General features: G+C 38.7%; 1 protein-coding gene across 7 annotated transcripts in view; it reads left to right on the forward strand.

The window, feature by feature from the left end:
• ATP2B1 (ATPase plasma membrane Ca2+ transporting 1) overlaps positions 1-18,418 on the forward strand; it is a 130,614-nt gene extending 112,196 nt beyond the window's left edge. For 5 of the 7 annotated variants that reach the window (XM_073327565.1, XM_073327564.1, XM_073327566.1 and 2 more), the window contains exons 19-21: positions 3,749-3,856; positions 4,924-5,106; positions 15,009-18,418. In XM_073327565.1, coding sequence (XP_073183666.1) covers positions 3,749-3,856; positions 4,924-5,106; positions 15,009-15,320 — 603 coding nt within the window. In that variant the 3' untranslated portion in view covers positions 15,321-18,418. Of the gene's footprint in view, positions 1-3,748; positions 3,857-4,923; positions 5,107-5,420; positions 5,573-15,008 lie in introns of all 7 variants that reach the window. The other 2 variants (XM_073327569.1, XM_073327570.1) reach the window with 2 other exon arrangements.
• The last annotated feature ends 503 nt before the right edge of the window (positions 18,419-18,921 follow it).

The raw sequence follows: 18,921 nt of genomic DNA on the forward strand, positions 1-18,921 counted from the left end.
GTAAGTAGCTGAACTAAGACCCATTAGAAGACCATGTACAGTTATCAAACATGCAGTGTTGATCAGTTTATACCTTACAAAATGAGAATTAATTATACCTACATCAGCTTGGAAATGTCAGCATCACCAAATCAAGTATTTGAATGTCGTGCTGCAACAACTTACATATATTGACTATACTCTGAGGTTATATTTTCTTTAACTTATTCTAAGCTTAATGCCTACAAACATCGTGGGACCCCCTTTTTTTTTTTATATGGGCCATGTTAAGAGAACTGGTCAGACTGTACAGTCTGCCAAAATTTTAAATATTTCAATACATCACATCTAACTTTCCAGGCCAAAAGAAAAGGAGTACTTGTGGCATCTTAGAGACTAACAAATTTATTTGAGCATAAGCTTTTGTGAGCTACAGCTCACTTCATCGGATGCATGCAGTGGAAAATACAGTGGGGAGATTTTATATACACAGAGAACATGAAACAATGGGTGTTGCCATACACACTGTAACAAGAGTGATAAGGTAAGGTGAGCTATTACGAGCAGGAGAGCCGGGGGGGGGGAGCAGGGGGGAGGAAACCTTTTGTAGTGATAATCAAGGTGGGCCATTTCCAGCAGTTGACAAGAGCGTCTGAGGAACAGTGCGGGGGAATAAACATGGGGAAATAGTTTTACTTTGTGTAATGACACATCCACTCCCAGTCTTTATTCAAGCCTAAGTTAATTGTATCCAGTTTGCAAATTAATTCCAATTCAGCAGTCTCTCATTGGAGTCTGTTTTCGAAGGTTTTTTGTTGAAGAATTGCCACTTTTAGGTCTGTAATTGAGTGACCAAAGAGATTGAAGTGTTCTCCGACTGGTTTTTGAATGTTATAATTCTTGACGTCTGATTTGTGTCCATTTATTCTTTTACGTAGAGACTGTCCAGTTTGGCCAGCGTACATGGCAAAGGGGCATTGCTGGCACATGATGGCACATATTACATTGGTAGATGTGCAGGTGAACGAGCCTCTGATAGTGTGGCTGATGTGATTAGGCCCTATAATGGTGTCCCCGGAATAGATATGTGGACACAGTTGGCAACAGGCTTTATTGCAAGGATAGGTTCCTGGGTTATTGGTTTTGTTGTGTGGTTGCTGGTGAGTATTTGCTTCAGGTTGGGGGGCTGTCTGTAAGCAAGGACTGGCCTGTCTCCCAAGATTTGTGAGAGTGATGGGTCGTCCTTCAGGATATGTTGTATATCCTTGATGCGTTGGAGAGGTTTTAGTTGGGGGCTGAAGGTGACGGCTAGTGGCGTTCTGTTATTTTCTTTGTTGGGCCTGTCCTGTAGTAGGTAACTTCTGGGTACTCTTCTGGCTCTGTCAATCTGTTTCTTCACTTCAGCAGGTGGGTACTGTAGTTGCAAGAATGCTTGATAGAGATCTTGTAGGTGTTTGTCTCTGTCTGAGGGGTTGGAGCAAATGCGGTTGTATCGCAGAGCTTGGCTGTAGACAATGGGTCGTGTGGTATGGTCTGGATGAAAGCTGGAGGCATGTAGGTAGGCATAGCAGTTAGTAGGTTTCCGGTATAGGGTGGTGTTTATGTGACCATTGCTTATTAGCACCATAGTGTCCAGGAAGAGGATCTCTTGTGTGGACTGGTCCAGTCTGAGGTTGATGGTGGGATGGAAATTGTTGAAATCATGGTGGAATTCCTCAAGGGCTTCTTTTCCATGCGTCAGGCCAAGTAATTCTAGTATCTTTCAGCTTCACACGTGAATGACAACTTAACTATGTTCTCTGGACTCTTAAATTTTTGGTTTCACATTTGTTTCTAACAGGTCCTTTTTTATGGTGGTGGTTCATCAGGAAAACTAGAAATGTACTGAAACATATATCTAATACTATGCTATGTTTGACATAACATTTAACTGCCAAGTGTAAAATAGCCACTTAGCCACGCCAAGACACACCCACACCTTTAAGATTGTTTTACGTGAAAACTTGAAATTCCATAAAATTAGGACACAAGGAAGCACTGTGATTTAGAGACAAAAACACAGGAATAGGATCAAGGAACTTGAGAATTCAAATCCTGGCTCTTATACTTGATTTGCTCTATAACTCTGGACAAGTTACTTCACTTCTCTATCCTTCCAATCTATAAAATAGGGCTAAGACCTCAAAGGTGTTTTTTAAAGCTTCTTTATGCATCGCTTTGCAAATGTAAAGTACTCTACAGAAACTGTAACATATTGAAACTCTGATACAGCATCATGAAGCAAAGGATTTATCCCTACTTGTCAGCTAGATAAAACAAAACTTGAACTGGTCAGATGGCTTCCAATTCATTAACTGACATCTCTTTTACTTTTACATCAGTGCCAACTATGTATTTAGTAAGTTGTCTTATACATTACCAGAGTTTAAAAAATTAATGCTTTGCTGAGTTGGGCAAGATGATTCCTTGAAAGGAGTAAAATAGGTATCCTTGGAACTGAATCTCTCTGCCTCAGTTCCCTATCCATAAAATGGGATTAGTACTTTCTCCTGTCCTTTTTTCCTGTCTTGGCTGTTTGGTTTGGGTACTCTTCAAAGAGAAGAGACGGCTGTTTCTTACTATATGTATGTACAGTGCCAAGCACACAGTGCTCCCCAGTCTTGGTTGGTGCCCTTTGAGGGTTTCCTATTGCAAATGACAAAAAAATCAAGAGTACACGGTTAATTTTAAAGTAATTTGAGATTTTTTTTTAAAGCCTAAAATATAATATATGTGAAGCTTTAGGGAAAAGATCTAGCATTTGGGTAACTAACTTAAAATGATGATACACAAATTGAGTGTTACCATGCTGTAATGTGTATACACTACAAATACTAATTTTTAATGCTGGTTTGGTTTTCTGAAAGTCTCTCTAAATTTTGACAGTTAAAGCATACAAATGTGCGTGTGCTTCTGATAGCATACGTTTGGCTGCCCTCACTAAACAAAGCATGGGATAATTACTACAATTTACATTTAACCTTAATTTCTGGTTTATGAGTTCAGATTTTCACTTTTGCTCATATTATAGTTCCTAATCAGCTCTTCTTTGGTTTTTATACTTGCTACTAAGCTTGAAATGGATGTGCAGAAATGCTGTTTAAGGAGTGCTGTGTTGATTGCTATTTTTTTGGACAATATTTAAAATAGGAAAATACTACTACTATGTCTAGTTCTGGGAGGGGAGGCCACTTCACTTGATACAGTACTTGCTTTTATACAAAGCAGAGTTGTAACTCTAGGTTAGGTACTACGCATCTGTATTTTGTCTAACAGAAAAAAAAAAAGTAAATTGTAAACATAAATCTTGGTCTGTGTAAAATCTGCTGCCCAGTTGGCTGTTTTTCTAAATGTAGGCATAAAGAAAAATATTAATATTCTATTAATTTTATCTAACTGTTAAATTGAACCAGATTAAATTATTACTACAATCAGATTTTACTTTTGAAGTACAAGGTAAGCATGGGGAAGAACTCTTCTGTATCTAAACTAAGGTTCAGAATAAAGGTAGTTTGAAGATAGTGCCGGGGGACGTTAAGGGGATCAAAATACTAAAACGACAAACTAAAGTTAATATATTATGTAAACAGCTTCTATGACTGGTGTTACATTTGAAGTGCCAAGTATCTAAAATTCACAATACCTACAACCTACATTTACGGATTCATAACCTTCAATAAGTATTGCTTTTTCTGGCTTTTTTTTTTTTTTTTTTTTACTTTTTCCATAGATAATTATTGTACAGTTTGGTGGGAAACCTTTCAGTTGTTCAGAACTTACAGCGGAACAATGGCTTTGGTCCATTTTCCTGGGAATGGGAACACTACTCTGGGGCCAGGTAAATCAACTTTTTTTGTGTACAAGCTAAGACCTCCTGAGATGAATTCATGTTTTGCTTTGCTGATATATTTGGGTTTTTCCTTTTGGGTACATATGAGAATTGTATTGGCATCCAAAAAACTTTAAGCATGTTTCAAAATTTTAAGTGGGGGTTGCTGTGCGTGGGCTTAGCAGATACCTGTTTTTTTTTTTTTTTCCACAAATGAGACTTTTTTAATGAAAATAAAAATTGATAGTGGGGTATTTTTTTCATCTTGATTCTTTACTCAAGCCTTCTATTTGAAGGCAGTATATTAGTGGAAGTTACATTCCTGAGCAAGGGGCTGCAGTTCAGAAATGTATTTAAAATTTAAAATCTTAAAGCTGCTCCTAGTTTGCACCTGTTGCACCACCTGGACAGTGCAGAGGGAGTAAAAAGGAGCAGAGAATCTCTCAAAGTAGTGATTGAAAGCCCTTGACTTCTGAAATGTTTTTGGCAGTCAGCCTGAAATAGTTAGTTCCCAGTACTTTAAATGAAAACTAAAATCCTGTGGAAATTGCAAGTCCTCCCCCCACCACTCCCCATTTTTTATTAAACTACTTGAATAAATAGCAGACACGTAATTTGGCAGTTTTTCTAACTTTTGCATTACCGGATTCTTATCGTTTAAAAAAAGACAACTGTAACATTACATTAAAGTAGTTTTATGCTTTTAATTTAAATTTTCTTTAGTTAGTGAAGAGCTTGCATTTAATAGCCTGAGTTCAGCTGCACACCTTTGAAATGAAGTTGTAGGGGGATGAGTTCACATTTTTTGCCTCTGTAACTTAGCTGGAGAGTGTCCAGCAATACTGAATGAATAGCAGGATATCAGGACAGTTGTTTGACACTGAAAGTTGAATCTCTGAAGTAGAAAGATATGTTTCATTTTAAAAACAGTTTTTGCAGAATATTATAGGTTAAAGAAAAATGGCAAAGACTTCAACATTATATGTTCAGTGACTTAAACTACATTTTAAAAAATATAATTTGTACTACCATGCTTCTTTCTGTTAGTTCTTATCCATCTATTCCTTCATCTTTAGCTGATCTCAACAATTCCAACCAGCCGTTTGAAATTCCTTAAAGAAGCTGGGCACGGAACACAGAAGGAGGAGATTCCTGAAGAAGAGTTCTCAGAAGATGTAGAAGAGATTGATCATGCTGAAAGAGAATTGCGTCGTGGTCAGATCTTGTGGTTTAGGGGCCTGAACAGGATACAAACTCAGGTATGGTCTTGGAAAAGGTAGGAGGAGACAGTGGTAGTTGAGGTTTTTAATTAAATCTTCCCCTTTACCCCAATAAGGTGACAATTTTAAACTGTGTGATTGAGATTTTCTCAAGGTGGGGGTATGGATGGCTCTGTAATCTATCAAGCTCCTTCTTTACTTTCTTCAGCTCTAAATGCAACTCTTGCCTGTGTATCGCTCTATAAAAAGTGCCTTTTTTCTTTACTTCTTATGTGTTATAGATGGGATGGTCCTTTCTCTTGTTCTCTCTCTCTCTTGCTGAGCAAGCTGTCACAATCTCTGATTCCTTGCAGATGGATGTAGTGAATGCTTTCCAGAGTGGAAGTACCATTCAGGGGGCTCTAAGGCGGCAACCTTCCATCGCCAGCCAGCATCATGATGTAACAAATATTTCTACCCCTACACATGTAGTGTTTTCCTCTACTACTGCTTCTACTACTGTGGGGTGTGAGTGTGTGTTCCTAAGTGCATGAAATTAACATTTCCTAATTCACACACCTAACGTTTCTCATTTTCTCCTTAGTATTTAAATTCATCGTTCAGACTTTTCATAAAGCTTTCTTTTCACAAAGTGGAGTCCTCAAGACTTTTTTCTTAGAGGGCTAGAGAACAGATGGAACAGTTGGAACAAAAGACTTAAACATGAAAGCTGTGAGCCTGTATGTACTGTGCCTTCATTCATTCATGTTCAGAGGGACTTCTTAAAAACTGAAATAGGAAAACTGTTGTAAATTTTCGAGTATATGCCTCCGATTCATTTTATGAAAATATTAATAATTTACTCAATGCAGCATATAATATTAAACTGGTCCAACAGAAGTAGGTAATAATTTGAAAATAAATCATAATCTAAAATAACACAAATTTAAAAGTTACATATTTTACATTTTTAACACTTTATCTGGCAAAATAAGCTATGATTTAAATTATTTAAATTAAAGTTTACAAACTTTAAAATATAGACAAATTACATGAATAGGAAAGAGCTCTAAAAGTTTGCTCCTGATAGGAATGCTTTATATACTGAATCTTACTTTCTGTTGGACTTGTACTTAACCAGAGGGCTATATATATATATATATATATATATATATATATTTTCCCCCAACTTCAGGGTACAGGTTAATAAAATAGGCTTGTTCCAAATAGTTACAATAGTGGTAAATTTAACTATACAAAAAGCGGCAGAAGCATTTAGCTATTCAACCAGGGGCATTGGTAAGAATGTTAAGATATTTGAATTGTAAAATACTTTGAATGAAATAAACTGGATAATTTTCTCTCTAGGTTCATTTGGCAGCAGTACATAAACTTCCAGTGCAAGTGATGTTTTGTCAATTACTTAACTCTGTTCTCTTTACATCAGAGGTGGGCAAGTTACGGCCCGTGGGCCGCATCCAGCCTGCAGGACCCTCCTGCCTGACCCCTGAGCTCCTGGCCCGGGAGGCTAGTCCCTGCTGTTCCCCCTCCCCTGCAGCCTCAGCGCGCCACGCTGCTGGCGCAATGCCCTGGGTGGCCGAGCAGCACAGTTGCAGAACAGCGGCCTTACCCGGTGCTCTGGGCGGCACAGTAAGGGGGCGGGAGGGGTTGGGGGTGTGGTCAGGTCAGGGGTGTGGATAGGAGTCGGGGCAGTCAGAGGGTGGGGAACAAGGGGGTTGGATGGGGCAGGGGTCCGGGGGGGGGCAGTCAGGAATTGGGGGGGGGAGGGTTGAATGGGGTGTCAAGGGGCAGTCGGGGTGGGGGGTCAGGAGACAGGGAGCAGGGGGTGGTGAATGGGGCAGGAGTCCTGGAGGGGCTGTCAGGAGACAGGGAGATTGGATGGGGCAGGAGTCCCGTGGGGGGCGAGAAACTGGGGGGAGGATAGGAGGCGGGGACCAAGCCACGCCTGGCTGTTTGGGCAGATGCAGTCTCCCTTAACTGGCCCTCCATACAATTTTGGAAACCTAATGTGGCCCTCAGGCCGAAAAGTTTGCCTGCCCCTGCTTTACATTATGCTCTCTAAACGAAGTGGCATCTGGGTTTTTAAGCCGCCTTCTGTTAAGTATAATAGTTCATTCTAAAATGGATACTTAGATATCATTGAGATTGAGGATATAATGCATTTGTTTCATGTAAGTATTTTCAGCACACTTATTGATTGTATTTAAACAAATGTGTTAAAAGATTAAACTTTTTTGGCTAGATGAGTTTCCATTCTGTTTTAATAATTAACCTTTTAACATTTTAAGCAAGATTTCATTTGCAAACATTCTTATGGGTTGGCTAACTGACAAACTTAGTTAACTAGCCTGAAAAGTAGTTAGCTAACTTAAGAACTTTCACAGTGCTGGCCTAAGTGCTGGCAGGGACTTTTTTTTTTTTTTAAAGCTTTCAGGAGTTTTCTTCTTAAAAAGGAAGTATGGTCCTCTGCTCTCTGTTTTCTGATTCAGATTTCCTGTGTGCGCTTGAGCAAGTCACTTGTGTCTCTGCCTGTTTTTCCATTCTGTAAAATGAGGATCCTTCCCTACCTCACAGGGATGTTGTGAGGCTTAATTCATTTGATGTTGGTAAAGCACGTAGAATCTTTAAATGAAAAGTGCCAAATAAATACAAAGTATGTTCTGTTATTTGTGGGAATAGGAATGTGCAGTACAGCACTGTATTTTAAAATCTGATGTCTACGGTAATGTTCATTGGTTTCTTACCATATATGCAAAAAGAAAAGGAGTACTTGTGACACCTTAGAGACTAACCAATTTATTTGAGCATGAGCTTTCGTGAGCTACAGCTCACTTCAAGTGAGCTGTAGCTCACGAAAGCTCATGCTCAAATAAATTGGTTAGTCTCTAAGGTGCCACAAGTACTCCTTTTCTTTTTGCGAATACAGACTAACACGGCTGTTACTCTGAAACTTACCATATATGGGAAGTAACTTTGGGTTACATTCTGACTGTTAAGCAGAGCCTGTTGCAAGTGGTAATACAGAACCACAGGACCCTCGGGTGAGCAGCCAGGAAGCATTTTGCTGTCTTGGTGGGAGAGGGGATTAATTTGCAACACTGCTTTAAGGAGCACAGCATACTTCCTCCTGTCCTGGCACCCAGCTCTGATAGCCTGTCTCTCAAGGTAGAGAAGGAGCCATGCATCCTCCCTGGCAATTACAGGGTCTGTAAGCCCAGCTTCAGTATCAGGCAAATTGGTCGAAATTATAGTAAAGAACAGAATTCAGACACACAGATGAACAAAATACATTGGGAAAGAGTCAACATGGCTTTTTATAAGGAGAAATCATGCCTCACCAATCTATTTGAAATCTTTGAGGTTGTCAACAAGCATGTAGACACAGGTGATCCAGTGGATATAGTTTTATTTGAACTTTCAGAAAGACATAAGAACAGCTGGCTGGGTCAGACCAGAGGTCCATCTAGCCCAGGATCCTGTTTTCCGAGAGTGGCCAATGCCGGGTGCCCCAGAGGGAATGAACAGAACAGGTAATCATCCTGTTGCCATCCTGATCCATCCCCTGTTGCCCATTTCCAGCTTCTGGCAAACAGAGGCTAGGAACACCAAAGGCTCTTAAGCAAAGTAAGCAAGCATGGGATAAGAGGGAAGGCCCTCTCATAGATCAGTAACTGGTTAAAAAGATAGGAAACAAAGGTAGGAATAATGGTCAGTTTTCACAGTGGAGAGAGCTAAATAGAGGGGTCTGCAAAAGATCTGTACTGTTCAACATACTCATGAATGATCTGAAAAAGGGGGTAAATAGTGAGGAGGCATAGTTTGCAGATGATACTGAATTACTCAAGATTGGTCCAAAGCAGACTGTGAAGAGTTACAAACGGATCTCACAAAACTGGGTGACTGGGCAACAAAATGGCAGATGAAATTTATCATTGATAAATGCCAAGTAATGCACATGGGAAAACATCATCCCAACTATACATACAAAATGTTGGGGTCTAAACTAGTTACCACCATTCAAGAAAGAGATCTTGGACTCATTGTGGATAGTTTTCTGAAAACATCTGCTCAATATGCAGTAACAGTCAAAGCTAACGTTAGGAACAGGATAGATAACAAGACTGTAAATATCAAATGCCACTATATAAATCCATTGTACTCCCGCATCTTGAATATTAGATGCAGTTCTGGTTACCCCATCTCAAAAAGGATATATTAGATTTGGAAAAAGTACAGAGAATGGCAACAAAAATGATTAGGGGTATGGAAAAGCTTCCATGGGGAGAGATTAAAAAGATTTTCTCGGCTTGGAAAAGAGACAACTGAGAGGAGATATGGTAAAGGTCTATAAATTCCTGACTGGTGTGGAGAAAGTGAATAAGGAAGAGTTATTTACCAAGTCACAATACAAGAACCAGGGGTCAACAGAATTAATAGCAGGTTGAAAAGAAACATAAGGAAGTACTACTTCACACAATGCACAGTCTGTGTGGAAATCTGTGCCAGGGGATGTTGTGAAGGCCAAAAATAAAACTGGGTTCAGAAGAAAATAAGAAGTTTGTGGAGGACAGGTCTATCAATGGCTATTAGCCAAGATGTTCAGGGACACAACCCTAAACCTCTGATTGCTAGAAGCTGGGACTGGACGACAGGGTGGATCACTGTTCTGTTAATTCCCTCTGAAGCATCTGCCACCAATCACATTCAGAAGACAGGATACTTGGCTAGATGGACCATTGGTCTGACCCAGTATGGCCATTCTTATGGTTTTTAAAAAGCTATCATTAGGGACTAATTTCACCCTGTGTTTCTCCTGAGCTCTGAGGCTGCAACTCTAAGCAGCTCTTATGCGAGCCTCGTAGGTAGGGAAATCTGCCTGGAGTGCTTTAACACTACATAGAATCATAGAATATCAGGGTTGGAAGGGACCTCAGGAGGTCATCTAGTCCAAGCCCCTGCTCAAAAGCAGGACCCATACCCAATTAAATCATCCCAGCCAGGGCTTCGTCAAGCCTGACCTTAAAAACTTCTAAGGAAGGAGATTCCACCACCTCCCTAGGCAACGCATTCCAGTGTTTCACCACCCACCTAGTGAAAAAGTTTTTCCTAATATCCAACCTAAACCTCCCCCACTGCAACTTGAGACCATTACTCCTTGTCCTGTCCTCTTCCACCACTGAGAATAGTCTAGAACCATCCTCTCTGGAACTACCTCTCAGGTAGTTGAAAGCAGCTATCAAATCCCCCCTCATTCTTCTCTTCTGCAGACTAAACAATCCCAGTTCCCTCAGCCTCTCCTCATAACTCATGTGTTCCAGACCCCTAATCATTTTTGTTGCCCTTCGCTGGACTCTCTCCAATTTATCCACATCCTTCTTGTAGTGTGGGGCCCAAAACTGGACACAGTACTCCAGATGAGGCCTCACCAATGTCGAATAGAGGGGGACGATCACGTCCCTCGATCTGCTCGCTATGCCCCTACTTATACATCCCAAAATGCCATTGGCCTTGGGAACAAGGGCACACTGCTGGCTCATATCCAACTTCTCGTCCACTGTCATCCCTAGGTCACTGTGTGGGCATGTAAGGGCAAGCTACAAATTAGCCTGGTAGGGGTCCTGATAACATCGGCAGAATTATATCTGTTTTATATGCTTATAATACGTACCAAAGTGTCTTCTAAAATGCTCCCAAATATAGATTTATGCAATATCTTTTGGTTAAGACAAGGCTTTGTATACGTAAACTGAGGAATTCATTTCTATCAATAAACTGTATCAGCACCTTAGTTACTCTTAAATGGCAAAACTGTACAATCATCCCTAGATTTTTGCAGGATCTTGTAGCAATGTGAAATTATGTACCACGCATCAATATCTAGAGCAGAGGATCTCACTTTTTCATATTATGGACCACATCATAATGGTGGTTTGAGAACTACCTCTCCTCCCCTTGAGATACCTTAACCTCCCTGTGGCAGCTATGGCATTACTTACCTTGAAAAGTAATATTCTTAATTTTTAATGTGATTTACCAACTGGAGATAAGGACAAGCTGGCACTGTGTGGCCAGCAAGTGCTCCGTGAACTGTTGGTGAGTTGTGCACCACAATTGGAGAACTTCTGATCTAGACTAACAGTTGAAGTAAAAGGGGCACCGTTACAGAGAACTGGTTATATTTTCAGATGTCCTTAATGGTATTACTCTTAACCCTTCAGTTACTTAAAACTAAAAATTTAGTATTCTTCACTCAGCTCGGACGATGGAGATCATCAGTCTAATTTAATGTATTTATTGATGCATTAACATGTTTGGAAAAAATAACCCTTGTGCCTGATCAACTGGTACCAGAGGACCCTTAATTTTGAATTTTCTTTCTTTTTAATTTGACACATTCTTAATGTGGCTCAAATGTTTATGTTGTAATTAAGATGGTCATAGCACAAGTGAAGATGACTTACTGGAGCTTAACTCATATGCATTAGGTCTAATTGTTAAAAGTTTTCTGCTGAGTGAGGGCAGAGGTTATTTATGCAACATGCTGTGGATTGGTTTATGCTGATGTAATTTGTGGATTTTTTCCCCCTTTATGGATTATTTTTAAATTCAGTGCTGTTAACAAAGCTCTTGCCAACTGCAGCAAATTCTTCCCTTAATATATTGCATTCAAGAAAGGAGCAAAGGAAATGAATCGGCATGCATCACTCACTTTATGGGGACTGCCATGATGGCCTCTATTTTAAATACTTCCATTCTTGAAGGGTGCCTGGCTGTGGATCTCTGCCATAAGAGATTAGGATGAACTCATGTAATCTTTGGAGCAAAACTCAACCTGTTTGAATAATTTCTTCAGCAGAGAAGTAACTGACTCGACTTCTCCCTTAGGGTGGAAAAGAGAACACAGTTCTAACTGTAACCACACCAGTTTTAAAACTAATGTTGGTTAATAGATTCTGTGGTGACTCTTTTTTGTATAAAAATACAACCATAGCATGCCTTCATTTGAGGTACCCTTGTAGACCCCCAAAGACCTCGTTTTGGCTCAACACACCAGATTTTGTTGATGCTTCTGATATACTGGGATCCCAGTTAAAGAAAAGGAATTAATTTTGATTCTTCATGGTCAAACATGTCTAGGAAGTCTAGTGAAAGTGTACCAGAGTCAGACATGCTTTCCCTGATATTTAAAGCTGTAAGTCCATTTATAATGCAGAGATGCAAGTCCTGGATGTGCTAAATACCTTTAAGTCAACTATCTGTAACAAGGTCTTCCCCTGTTGAAACTAGTGTAAGGACCTAAATCCTTTAACTCGGTAACAATAAGACCTTCCTAATTGTAAGGAGGTACGTACACAGCTTTACTGATTGAGACATTTGAAGCTAGGCTCTCTAGAATTCTTTGCACGAGGTGGTGCCAGAATGCACTCTTTGACTAGATGGAGCACAGTCCTTGACAGAACGGTGCCAGTCTTGTATGTAGATTGTAAAAAGAAAAGAAGTACTTGTGGCACCTTAGAGACTAACCAATTTATTTGAGCATAAGCTTTCGTGAGCCACAGCTCACTTCATCGGATGCATACTGTGGAAAGTGTAGAAGATCTTTTAATACACACAAAGCATGAAAAAATACCTCCCCCCACCCCACTCTCCTGCTGGTAATAGCTTATCTAAAGTGATCAACTTGATTATCATACACATTGTAAGGAGAGTGGTCACTTTAGGTAAGCTATTACCAGCAGGAGAGTGGGGTGGGGGGAGGTATTTTTTCATGCTTTGTGTGTATAAAAAGATCTTCTACACTTTCCACAGTATGCATCCGATGAAGTGAGCTGTAGCTCACGAAAGCTTACGCTCAAATAAATTGGTTAGTCTCTAAGGTGCCACAAGTCCTCCTTTTCTTTTTGCGGATACAGACTAACACGGCTGTTACTCTGAAACCTGTCATTATGTAGACTGTGTTTTCTTTTCACTATGTTAATTGGTTCATGCATGCATTTCCTCAGTGCCTCATGTCTTGGGTTCTGTCAGTGTACATTCTTTTATTGCTCAGTGCTGTGATGATGGGTGTGAGAACTTGTCTGTTTTTATATAAAATAATCAAAGGGAAGTTATTGCTGAATCAGGGCCTTCGTGCTGAATTAATAGCAGCAAAGAACCTGAGTTTTTATTTTAATGGGACTATTTATCTAAAGTTAAACACATGCTAAATTCTTTACTGAATCAGGGCCTAACTGAATAGTACTGAACCAGCTACTTCGTAGTAGATCATGGGAATCTGCTGATGAAGGCAGAGGACTCTGAGTCAGACCTGCGTATTATTCCAGAGTTCTACACTGATTTACTCAGTGATCTTGGTCAAGTAACTTACTCTCTGTACATCCATTTTCCATCTCTAAAATGGGAATAATACCCAACTTCTATTACATTGCTGAGAGATCCTCAGTGAAAGGAGCTACAGAAGTGACGAATTCCTATTTCCTTTTGTCAGTGTCAGTTTTGCCTGGAAAAATGTATTTGATATTCGTGTTGATTTTATAGGTACTCATTTTAATTACAAGTTAATAGTTAAGGGTTTTGGTTTCAGACTGAACAGTTAGCAAAACTAATACTTTACTCTGAGGATTATATGGCAATGCTAAAGTAAATTCTTAAAGATGCTAAATGCAAAGGTTAATTTTTGCATCTTGACACATTATCTAAGAGAGTTCTGTAGCCTGTTAACTTTTATGGAGTGTACATTCTATCAGCTTCTCATTAAGTAACAAATTCTACTAGGTTGGTAGAAAATCATTTGTTGGCTCTAAAATGCAAATTAACAGACATCTAATGTCATGAGCTTAATAGTTGTAAATGGTACATAAGCCATACAACTTCAGCAGTATCCAAGAAGCTTTTTACACTCTCTTCTTCTGTGCATCTCTGCACCAAAAGCAGAGAAGAACTGACCTCTTAAGAGGAGACAGACATGGCCGTGTGTGTATTGAAAATTTGTTATAATTAGCCAGTGACCGCTTACACATTGGTTGGTTGTCTTGTATGTTTTTGTCATCTGAGATACACGCTTGTGTATAAAGGTGATTACTTAAATCTTACAGTGGTGGCCTTCATACTGAAATGTGCAGCAATTCCAATACTTGTGTGACAATTCCCAACACATACACCATTCTCAAAAAGAGGTTCTTGTATCTCCCACTTAGCTTGTGTGGAGGCATTTAAAATGCTTAACTTTTTCACCTTTTGAAAGGCATCAGGAAAAACTTAATTTTGTACATAATGGAAAACAATTGCAAAATGTAAACTTGTTGTTTATTACCACTTTTAACAAATTGGGGCATGGAACACATGGGGAAAATGTATTTTGTTGTGGCAAAAATAGGTATATACTCGAATATTTACAGCTGTTGTAGAGGTATCTTTTGCATGAGTCCTGCTGGTAAATGTCCAATCATTGTGACATTCGGTGAACACTTGCTTGGCTTTTTCATAGTCAGTGACGTCCTAATTCCCAGCATGAAAAATAGTAACCCTGCGTGCCCCAACTTTTTTAGCCTTTTCCCTTTGGTGTTGAATAAAACATTCCTTAGTAAAACTTGTTGAATTTGTGAATAAGTACGCTGGATAAAATTTTCACGTTGACTTCATTTTTTTGAAAACATTTAGCCCATGTCAAGCAATGAAATCATTCTCGCACTACTTTGAATTTTTAGACATTTCAGTTTTTTACAGTACACTTCTACAATTTTTATTCCAACTGTAGATTGGCAGTGCTCTACTGAAATGCTCCTCATTTTTTACAGTTTATTGCAAGTTCCACTACATTACATACAAATTCGATTCACTCATGTCTAGCTGTTTGTGGATTCAAACTCATAAGAACCATATTCACTACTAGTAAATCTGCAGCATATTAACAGGTTTTTGTATTTCTTTCATGTTTACAGATCCGAGTGGTGAATGCATTTCGTAGTTCTTTATATGAAGGATTAGAAAAACCTGAGACACGAAGTTCAATTCACAATTTTATGACACATCCTGAGTTTAGAATAGAAGATTCTGAGCCTCATATTCCCCTTATTGATGATACTGACGCTGAAGATGATGCTCCGACAAAACGCAACTCCACTCCTCCCCCTTCTCCCAACAAAAATAACAATGCGGTTGACAGTGGAATTCACCTTACAACAGACATGAACAAGACTGCTACCTCTTCATCCCCAGGGAGCCCACTACATAGTTTGGAAACATCACTCTGATTGTAAGCTGAATGTCAACACACTAGCTGCATTGTAAAGCAACAAATTGAAACTGGGTCTTTTCACACATTGTGATGGACAAGATAATAGTCTTGTCCTGGACTTCAACAGAAGACACACTTGTACGAATGTAGATTTATTTTTTTAAAAAAAGCTTTCTGCCAGACTTGAGGGTGCTGTTGGGGGGCGGGGATAATAATGAACTCTGACAGATAAACAGTAACTCAGCATAAGTGACCTGCGGATCATCAGTTGTACTTAATGGTCCTGAACAGTGTGTTTAGAACTTTAGTTTATCTTGATCCTTTTGAGGGGAGGGCTGGGAAGGGCAAAGAAGCCTTGGATCATTGAATTGATACTTAAATTTCTGCTGTTGGCTGTTAATAATTTGGATTATTTATGTTTATAAATGATACAGATCTGTTTACAAGGTTTGTAGATACTTTTTTGTTCCTGTTCATAGATGGGAAGCTTCCTTATAAATGATGCAGAGAAAAAAATTAGTCCTTCAAATACTGCTGTATTTTCAGGAAAAGGGTGTTTCTATTGAAACTGTACTAAATTTTGCCTGCAATTTACTTTGTTAAATATTGTAGATAAATTGCTAATACTAATAGCCAAATAGATAACACTAATGCTTTGTAAAAACATGAGCAGTGGTGTTCTAATGAAGTTATGGCCTCTGTCCTAATTAGTTTCTTAAATACATTTACTACTTAATGGTTTTGAAACAACTGTTTAATTTTTAAAAATTTTGAGAAACTTACTGAATAACTTTTTTGTTCAGAATTTAGTAGAGGATTGTTTAATGCGGGACATCAATATGTGATGGAACTTGCTTGAAATACTTTTGTTATCTCAGGCAAAATGGATTAAATCAAAATACATCAGAACCTTAGTCCTTTTTGTTTTTGTCTAAACATGTTAGCTTAGTGCTGTCTTGGTGAATTGTGAGTGGAACTGTGATTTTTCTAATATATAGAATCCTTCATACAGCATGAGGGCTGTTGGCATTTTGAAAGGTTGTTAGTGGGTAGCATACCTGTTTTCCTTTTTTGTTTTTGGAATTTGTTTGTAAACATGAATAAATCTGCCCTTTTATTAAAATAAATATGCAGCGATGGTTTTTTACAGATTTTTCTCAGCTTCATTGGAAACATTGAAAAGGTAGACTGCTTTATATTACTAGTAAAATTAAACTAAAATTTCAAGATGGTAACAGCCCCATTTAAAAGACACTTTTATAAATCAGATGTTGATGACTGCCCTATAGAATGGATGTAAGTTAAGGCACCCCCAAAAAAATCTTCATTGAGTCAAATGGATACTTCTGGTGACTGATTGTGACTGAAAAATTATCTCAGGGTGAAAAGACGTAATGTGAATCGTAAATAATGTCTTGTTTTTCATTTATATAACTTACTGTATTAAACCCTTCAAAATCCAAATAAAATCAGGTTAGCTCACATGGGGTCAGCTCACAAGTTGTTTGCATGTTCTTAGTTCAGCAATAGTTTTTGGCACCAAAAAATGACCTGCTAGCAATTGGGTGAATAAGAGTCACATTGTCTCCACCAATTGGATTATTGTTCTACCAAACATTCCCTCACCCCAGAATCCCATTCTTCCATAGCTTTCCTCTTCTGCATGTAACTTTTTCACCTTTGTCTCCTAGTTTTGTTTTTAGCTAGTGGAACTAATTCAGGGTGAGAGTCCTGATATTCACTAGCTCAGATAAGTAGTCCAGATATATACATGGTTGACTGGGGGAAACTGCCTACATCCCTAAAGATAGTGTTTTCCTTTCTGAGCTATGGCAGCAGGTACCATCAGGCCTCAAACTATTAAATCAGTTTTGTGAGCTGCTGTAGATTTTCGTAGGAGCTGCACTAGCCACACAAGGGATCCTGGTGTATGTCTGAACCCTAAAGGTAGACACCAATTGCCCACATGGTAGAGGAGTGCATAAACCATTTGAAGGAATCTGGCTAGTAATGACAGGAAAAAGAAAAAACAATCTAAAAAAACTCAGGATGCAGAAGAAATTGGGTTAAAAGGCATTAAACTTAGAGTGCGAAGACTGTTCTCTTTTATGGGTGTGATCTATATAAACTCTCTGGAGTTCTTAGAAAACAATGAAAATATTAAGACTGATAAAAAATTTAGTGGAGGCAATCATTCTTGGGGTTTCAAGCACGGTGTCCCACTGTCAACCACTCTTTAAGCCTTCAGAGATTCCCCACCCCACTCCCACCCCATTATGCCCACAGACTTGGAAGGAAGAAGGCTTTCTTTCTAGGCACGGGATATTTGTACTTAACACTTTTATATGGCAACTTCTCCCAGAGCTGCTTAGAATACTAGATGGAACTGGAAAAAAAATGTAAGTTCTGACTTCAAGTAGGCTCAGACATTCTCCCTACCTAACTTCCTCAATAAATGATAGCTTTAAAATGGGAGGAAGCTGTTTGAGTCTTTCTTAAAATGACCCTGCCTGGTGCAATTGAAATTGCATGCTAATTTTTACCTTAATTTAAAATTAAAACTCCTCCCTCCCGCCCTAACGGTAGTCATGATTCCATTATACCTTTAAAAAAACGGAATCATACACTTAAGCAGTTGGGGGAAACATAAAAATGTGTAGGCTTCGTGCACAAATGCTTCCTCTGACCATGTTGACATGCAGTACATTGACTTTGCCTCATAGCAAGTGTAAGTGAAACCGGAAATTTGGAATACTTGTTTAAAAAGGGAAATGCTTTCTTTCTTGTTGTGATCTCAACAAACCATTACATCATGTTGTTAAGCTTATAAAAATAATTATCACTTTTAGCTGCTGAGCCCTTTATTACCTTTCTGGTTGTAAGGTTTACTTGTCTTGCTCATTGTAACACAAATAAATAAATGTGCTGTTCATCTCCAGTCTGATTGGGGACTGATTTGAATGTAATACAGTACAGTTTAAGATTTTGGAAATGGATAGTTAATGCTACTACTGTAATCACTTTGCTCCTGAAATGTTACAACTTATCTCAACACTGAGTTTGTTACATGCTGTAAAATGTGTACTGTACTATGATCATGCAACATTGACTTTTTCTATTTGTACTGAATTAGCATTTTAGCAAGAAGAATGGTTTAATATAAATCTTGTTTACAAAATAGTGGTTCATTATATCAAATATCAGTCATTGTAAATAGGATGAATAATGGGATGCAAAGAATAACTTACATAAAGGCCGCAAGTCTTGTTCAAACTGAAATTAAGTGTCTTAAATTGGGCAAAAAGTAGTAATATTTGCTACACATGGAACCTCTTTATTTCTGTATCCACTTTACTGTCTGTCTTCCTCCCTGATAAGATCTAAATTGTGGAATAGTCTTCCAAGAGAGGTAATGGAAACAGATGATTCTAGTCACCCCAAAGCAATGCTAAGTATACGGTAGGGTACAAAAGTACTTAAGCAAGGACTAGATATGAACCAATGTCATTCCTACTTCTTCAAATCAGCTACACAGGATAAGCATATTACAGGTAGCTTTGTGATTAAATGATTCAGAGAAACTGAACTCTGACTTTAAAATAGGTTTTAGAGTTGAT

This window comes from Lepidochelys kempii, chromosome 1, assembly GCF_965140265.1.
Source record: "Lepidochelys kempii isolate rLepKem1 chromosome 1, rLepKem1.hap2, whole genome shotgun sequence".
Taxonomy (NCBI): domain Eukaryota; kingdom Metazoa; phylum Chordata; order Testudines; family Cheloniidae; genus Lepidochelys; species Lepidochelys kempii.